Source organism: Musa acuminata, chromosome BXJ2-8 (genome assembly GCF_036884655.1).
Source record: "Musa acuminata AAA Group cultivar baxijiao chromosome BXJ2-8, Cavendish_Baxijiao_AAA, whole genome shotgun sequence".
In the NCBI taxonomy this organism is placed as follows: Eukaryota; Viridiplantae; Streptophyta; class Magnoliopsida; order Zingiberales; family Musaceae; genus Musa; species Musa acuminata.
In genome coordinates, this window is record NC_088345.1 from 12,394,661 (window position 1) to 12,402,203 (window position 7,543).

The 7,543-nt window shown below is 39.2% G+C and overlaps 2 protein-coding genes across 2 annotated transcripts; one reads left to right on the top strand and one right to left on the bottom strand.

The window, feature by feature from the left end:
- Positions 1 to 228: 228 nt before the first annotated feature.
- Positions 229 to 2,697, bottom strand: LOC135619230 (large ribosomal subunit protein eL14z-like). The gene is made up of 5 exons (XM_065121044.1): positions 2,576 to 2,697; positions 2,340 to 2,441; positions 734 to 863; positions 527 to 639; positions 229 to 436 (listed from the first exon to the last, which is right to left on the bottom strand). Exons 1-5 carry the CDS (start codon positions 2,576 to 2,578, stop codon positions 380 to 382), a joined length of 405 nt encoding a protein of 134 aa, XP_064977116.1. The 5' UTR covers positions 2,579 to 2,697; the 3' UTR covers positions 229 to 379.
- A 543-nt stretch (positions 2,698 to 3,240) lies between these two features.
- Positions 3,241 to 7,337, top strand: LOC135619231 (glycolipid transfer protein 1-like). The gene is made up of 7 exons (XM_065121045.1): positions 3,241 to 3,386; positions 3,947 to 4,086; positions 4,792 to 4,847; positions 5,110 to 5,240; positions 6,243 to 6,378; positions 6,876 to 7,007; positions 7,093 to 7,337. The coding sequence occupies exons 2-7, from the start codon at positions 3,969 to 3,971 to the stop codon at positions 7,126 to 7,128; spliced, it is 609 nt and encodes a 202-aa protein (XP_064977117.1). The 5' UTR covers positions 3,241 to 3,386; positions 3,947 to 3,968; the 3' UTR covers positions 7,129 to 7,337.
- Positions 7,338 to 7,543: the final 206 nt, after the last annotated feature.

Below are 7,543 nucleotides of genomic sequence, written 5' to 3' on the forward strand. Positions count from 1 at the left end.
CCTTCCTGTCCCTCGCTAAAGACGACACTGGCGGTGGCGAGTGCTGCTTCTCATATTGTAAGCAGTTGATGGCCCACAGTTTGACAGCCCTCCACTGGTCTTGCAGTAGTGTGGCTTGGTACACGAAATATCATAGCAACAATTTCACACCAAAACAATCCCTGAAGGATTCAGATCACTTGTGGGGCAATAATTGAAGAAAGCAGCAACACATGGTGAGGACAAAGATGACATGAGAACCAAAGCTTGCAATTTAATATTTCAAGGCCATCAGTACTCCCAACCTAAGTCCAAGGATCTGCAGAAAATCCAATCCTAACGAACACAAATGGAGTTCCAAGATGAATCGAACAAAATTCACCAACCACTCGTGAGAAGCTCAAGCTGCGTTCTCCTTTTTTAGCTTGGCCAGCTCCTGCCTGATAGCACCTCCTCTCTGAACAAATATATACGAGGATGGACTTGTCAGCATGATGCCCAAAAGAAGATATACAAATTAAAAGGAAACAATGGCTGAGGTATAGACCTTAATCTTTGCCAGCATGACCTTGAACCTGTCAAAGTCATTTAGCGAAGCTCTCCTCTTCTGCACGATTAGCTTCCTGCCCCACGAACTGTTCTCCCATTTGTTCTTCACATCTGCAGCAGCAGCAGCAGCAGCAGTACATGAGTTATTATAACCACAGAACTACATGTTAATCCACCAATGAACGACGAAAATCAATTATCTTACCAGCAGCCTCCATGGCACTGATAAGGGTCTTCTTTTTGGGAACTCGTGGTATGTCGATCTTTATATCAGTGAGAGAAAGCCTCTTGAAGTTCATTTGGCCACGTACCATGTCAGGAGCATCAACCAAGGCCTAAAAGTTGCAGCAGATGCAGGTGAAAGACCAATTATCAACTCATGCCTTAAAAACTCGAGATCTTCACCACAGTTAAAAAAAGGTAAGTAGCATTGCATGTCTTGCGACCAGTGAAATAAAGTATGCAGAGTATCTAGAATTTCAAGACAAAATATCATGTAGCCACATAAATAATATTGAATCTGTCTTATATCCAAGACTCCAACAAATGTAATATAAGTTTGCATACACCGAGACATTGGTGACATGCAATTGACACAGTATATATGCCTTAACTAGCCTACCAAATACTAGATAAATACTTCGAAATAAAAACAATCTTATATGATTCTAAGGAAAATGGTCATAATTGAGAGTAATATGAATAATAAATTCAATTGGCTTAAAGCCCAAACTTAGTCCGCAAAGACAGATGCACAATAAAATGTTTTGGAAGCTAATATACAATTCTGTTGATATTTCAATAAAGTGTTGAGCATCTAGACAGCCATTGCAATAAAAGTTTTGTGTGCAAGTGAACTGAGAATATCGGATACATATCTTGGAGAGCAATACAAGATACAGCCGCTAGCATAAGCTCACATGTTAAATCAGATGGAAACTCGCTCAATGTTAAGCAAAAAACATGTTCCAAGAGAAGCTGTAAAAGCTGTGGTGATATAGTGTGCAGCACAAGCAAACATAACGAATAAACAAACAGCAGGAGGACACTCAATCGGGCAGAAGAACACTAGCACTTCACTTTGTAATTCTTATGGACATTGTTGAGGTTCACAAGAAAAGCCCCATACTCTCCGCTAGTTATTCATACACTGATAGGTCCGTCTTGTGCACTTACAGATCACCACTTTGTTTCCATTTGGTGAAAGTACCTAATTTATGGAGTGAAGGGTGTCACATTTTACAATTACAAAGTGTTTCACTAACTTAAGGATTTAAATGCTATTAATCTAAATTATAATATTATTTGTGCAGAGCTCATCAGCGGAAAAAGATCTATGTCCTCAACCCTAAATAGCTGGCATAAGCTTAAAGATTAAAATGCTCTACTTGACTATATGGCAGCAAAATAGCCATGTATCTAACACCCCAAGTAGTTGGGACATTGCAGCTTGTTGTTATTGTCATTGTCCGGAAGTGTTTCACTAGCTTGGTTGAAGCTATCGCTAAACTGCACCAAATTAATATGTTCATTTAGGAAAGAAGAGAGTCGAGGAAATGATCCCAACACCCATACGTTCTTCTATACTTTGAGAAAATCTCATTGTGGGAACAAACACCCTCTACTAGTATCAGCATGCCGCTGTCCATCACGCAGAAAGACACTGTAATAAAGCAACAAAATCGATGAAAATAACAGATTTTGACGAACGAGAAGAGTATTAGTCCATTCGAGACCCCTAAAGTCAGCCCTAGATGTTTGATTACGCCCAAAATCGAAGCTTTCTCACAATCAAGAGAAGGAATGCGTACTCTGTTCTGATCGATCACGTCAACGATGACGACAAGCCTGCCGTATTCCTTTCCGTAGTTCACGAGGGCAACCCTGCCGATCTCCACATATCGCTTGAACGGCTACAGGATCACCGGAAAAACACACAGCCAGATCAGCTCAAGAGCAAAGCAAGAGCATTAGATTAGAACGAGGGGCTGAGATGCAATGCAAGAGACCAACGAATCGAGGAGAAAAAGGCGGTAAGATTCCTCACCATCTTGCGGGCGACACAGAGAGACAAGAGACCGAGAACGTCCGCCGCAGTCGATGGGAGCGAAGAAACGGGACGGCAAAAAGGGGGATCGGCGGGTTCATATACGTATCAGTATATATCCAACCATTAGGGGTTTTGATGCAGCTCCGGTGACCGTCCGATCTAGGGCACAATGATCAGTACGGAAATGCCGCTGCCTCTGCTTATAATTCAAATTCAAATACAAATACAAATACGGATATTAATTACTTTTTGTATATAAATTTGGTCCAAAAGCAAATATTCATAACATTATTAATTATCATTTAATATTTAAATGCCAATTCATAGACCTATTTTTCCGCCCGAATTCGTCTCGAATTTGATTTGAGCGAGTTTTGTGTCGAAAACTCGATCTGCTTCCATATCTGGTCGAGTCGGTTCGAGGCAATTTCTTGAACATCTCGAGTCATATATAAACCTAATCGAGACTTGAAGGTTTGATTCGAACCTTTCGGACCGGACATCTATCCAGACGCATTACGTTTCTTACGATTCGTCGAACCGCCCAATCGTCGTTATTGGAGAGATCATCGAGCACAATGTGGGACCTCTTCGTTTTAAATTCTCCACGCGAACGTGGTGTCACGACGCCGCTATGATGCCTTTGTTTACACCCTCAAACACGACTCCTCGATTCCTTTCCCCGCATTGGTGTCGGCGATCCCTATAAATGCATAGCCCTCCGATGCTCTTAGTCTGCTTGATCTGAGAGTCTGGGAGGAGGAGAACGAGAAGAGGCGGTTCCGTCGGAGAAATTTTCTGGGAGTCGGTTAGTTCTTGACAGATCACCCCCGAGAACTTGTCTTTTTCTTTCAGTTTGTCATTGGATCTGGAATAATGGTCGGATCTTTGGTAGTTCTTTTGATGTATCTGAAACAAAAGGATGGGATTCTTTAGAAGGATCTATGTAGGATCATGTAGATTAGCTTGTCTGAGATTGCTTTCTTATCCCTTTAATGCGTGCATTAGGTTTAAGCTCGTCGAGTCATTGATTCCTAACAAGATCTCAGATCGAGAACGGTGTGGTGCTTGATTCTGTTCTAACATTCTCTTATTTTGGTTGCTTTTTTTCCGGGACGATTTGTCATTTTGTGTGATCTTGAACATTTGAATGCTAGTTCTGATGGGCCGTGCTCGGCTGTTAGCAACCGTTCCACGAGTTTGCTTGGATTGGAATTTGATAGGATGATTCTGATATTTGGATCGGATCGGTTGCCTTTGTCACTGGTTAACGATCCGACGAGGTCTAGTATTGAGTTTGGGCTTTTTGCTTGTACTAATTGAGCAACATGCTGTTCTAAAGTTTTGTTTCTCGTGTGATTTTAATAGGTTGAAGGATCGGCGTGTAGAGATGGCGGGGACCGTTTTCACTCCCTCGCTGGAAGGAATGAAGCATGTCAAGTCAGAGAATGGAGTAATATTAACAAAGCCATTTCTTGATGTGTGCAAGCTTATTCTGCCAGTTCTAGGTAATTGGCTCGTTCTGCTCGTCTATTTATGCCTTATCATCATTTTCACCTATGGTAAGTGTCTAGTTAAAGCTGGTTATGTTGTTATTGGAAAGACACGGACCTGATTCTGATGAGAGTTTGCAAGAAATTCATCACAGATATTGAACAGGCTGTTAGGAGAACATCCATATAATGATCTTCATTTATGTTGTAATTTGTCTACTTGAGCACAATGGCTTTTATCAACGTTGTGTGACTTTTAGGTACTCACTAATATTTGCTCGGTTGTTCAGGATGCCCCATTTTTTTTACCGAAAAACTTTGCTCAATTTGATCCTCTAAGCGACTGGCATATGCTTTACAGTAGAAATCATGGACCGATAAGAAAACAACATAATAAAAGCTTGAGCATCAGCAAATCCACCATGCTTTACTGTAGTGATCCTTAGTTATTCCTTTGCATAACATAATACACTTTTATATCATATAAATCCTGTTCTTAGAATAGAAATTCTGCTACTTCTCTAAGCTCTGTGTGAAAGCAATTTATTAACTCCAACAACTTTATTCTCTTGGAACTTATTGACAAGGGTTTGTCTGCTTACCAAATATTTTGAGGCATCAATCATCTTAATGTTGATTCTTTTTTTTTTCCCAGAACGTTTTATCTTAAAATGCATATCTCTTTGATATTGTTTCTAATTTTTACTTTGGTATTGCCAGATAAGTTTGGAGCAGCTATGTCTATTGTCAAGTCTGATATAGGGGGTAATATTACGGTAAGAAATGTGTATTCTTTTGTTTCCTTTACTAATAAGTTAGGATTTTCAGGTTTTCATTTAATAGGATATCATGATGTTGCTTCTCCAAGTCCCAATTGTCTTCTCTTCTTCCCTATGATATGCTTATTTGGCAATGACTAGTTGGTCCAGCATAGCTTTTGTCATGAAATTTAATGAAAAAATATATTATTTGGTAAAATACTTTGTTTGTCTTCTTTCTTTTGCATCGCTTGCATGTATTCACTGGTTTACTTTGCAGAGGCTGGAAACGAAATATAATTCTGATCCATCAAAGTTTGAACACTTGTACAGTATGGTGCAAGTTGAAGTCGAAGCTAAAACAGCAAAAGGTTCTTCCAGCTGTACCAATGGGCTTCTGTGGTTGACGAGGTGAGTTGCTTGGTTCATTTCTGGTAGGGTTTAATCTCGCATTGTGTTATGCATACATGTATAGATCATAATTTTTGCATAAAGATACGTGCAAAAGAGTGTATAATATGTGGGGTACCAGGCATCCAACTCATTCGTCATGGTGTTGGATTGCAAGTGCTCTTCAAATTTTATTCGGACATTGCTGTGATGATCAGCTTGACCAATTGAAGCTGGCCTTGACTATTATGCATTGTATAGAGGAGAATGCCTCAGAAACAGTTCATGACAGTAAAAGGTCATAGGAAAACTTATAATTCACTTTGTTTGTGAATTAAGAAACAACTCTCACTCCCTATACTACAAGGAATATTGATGAGGATGAACATGTTTACCAGCTGTGTCATCCGCAAATGCCTGAATGTTGAGATTTGTGGATATATGTAGTCCCAGGAACTTCTCCTCAGAGAAACCATATATGAACACAATTTGATATTGGTCGTTCTTCAGTAGTGAATTTAAACACAGTTCATCTTTGAGAACTGAACTTTACATTTTAACTCTGGTAGTGCCTCTTTTTTTTTCCCTTCATTTTTCATATCATAGAACCTTGAGAGGGTTATATGTGTCTTGTTCAATTTTTATGAAAGACTCTTATCCCTCGTAGGTAAATTGGCAAGCTAAGCACTGACATAAACGTATCCAATACAATAGAATGTTTTTATGTCTGAATTATGGTTTCTGCTTCTTTTGCATATCTAAACATTATATTGACTGAAAACTGTGAAATTTGGAAAGTTTATCTGTCAAAGGAAATAAAGTTAAAATAGTTCGACAAATAAACACATTCCATTTAGTGTAATCAGAATACATATGGATATGTCCATAGGACTTGGCTTTTGCAAATCATGATGAACAAGTCATCATCAATATTGCCTTTTTGTCGAACTTTTCTGAGTTCATAATAATTTCCTTGTTATGGTAAATAACAGCAGGACTTTTATGCATGCACTTGTCTTCCAGAGCAATGGACTATCTGGTGGAGCTATTCCGGAACTTGCTAGATCATCAAGACTGGATCATGTCACAAGTTTGTACTGATTCCTATAACAAGACTTTAAAGAAATGGCATGGATGGCTTGCAAGTTCCAGCTTTACGGTAATGTGTTGTACATGGGATGTATCTTTTAACAACGATTAAGTTTAAAGCAGCTAATCTATTGAATGAGTAGGAATAGGACATACATAGTGTTTCTCTTAGCACTTGTAAGTTTGAAGCATCTTACGTGTTGAATATATATGTTTGTTATGCTTGTTGTCTCTTGATCCATCCATCTTTGACATTTACTTCTCTGAGGGAGAGAGATTCTATGACCGTAGACACATCGTACTAGATTAAACTCTTCTCTGAGGGAGAGAGATTCTATAACATAATGGCATTGAACTTGTATACCTTATTACTAGTTTTCATTACTGTGCGCTATCAACTTTTGTTTCTCGTTTCTGTTTGGAACCGGATTATCCTTTTCAGAACCTGCAAGCATGCTCTGCTATTTCAACTCCAAAGTTTTCATGAACAAAAAATAACTAGGATGGAAGCCTTTTGATCATTTTAAAAGTCCCTAGTGTCTCTATGACCAGTTAAGTTGGTTGCAGGTTGCTATGAAACTTGCTCCTGATCGGAAGAAATTCATGGAGGTTATTAGTGGATCGGGTGACATCAATGCTGACATGGAGAAATTTTGCACAACCTTTGCCCCTCTTCTAGCAGAGAACCACAAGTTCCTGGTAAGAACCCTACGATCAATAGCCTCAGTTGCTGGTGCTCGAGTAAATGTTCATCGAGCGAGAAACTTGTTTGCTCTCACTGCAGGCGAGCGTGGGTCTAGATGATTTGAAGGCATCTTGATGCAAGGACGTACCCTTCATGACGCCTGCTCTGCTACCAGTTTTATTATTTCCATCAGTATGAAGAAAACAGTAGTGCAAGGAATAAGTCTTCCTTCTAATTTTGTTCTATTGCCCGTTGAGTCATAATGACAAAAACAATAGCACAAGCAACTAGACGTTGTTATTTTGTTTCTCCTTAATGCATAATATTCTGATATGTTGTTTTTAGTTCTACTTGTCGTTAGCACTGTTTGGGTGGCCTTGCTTAGGTCAAAGTTCTACTGCTACCACTCTTGTGATAGAATGATCTTTCTATACCTGGAATTGGTTCAAGCAAGCATGGTTTGGAAGATTACATTTCCACATCTTTTTTGTCCTCTGAAAATTATAATTTCTTTGCTTGATGGTCATTTTCTTCACCACTATTTACATCT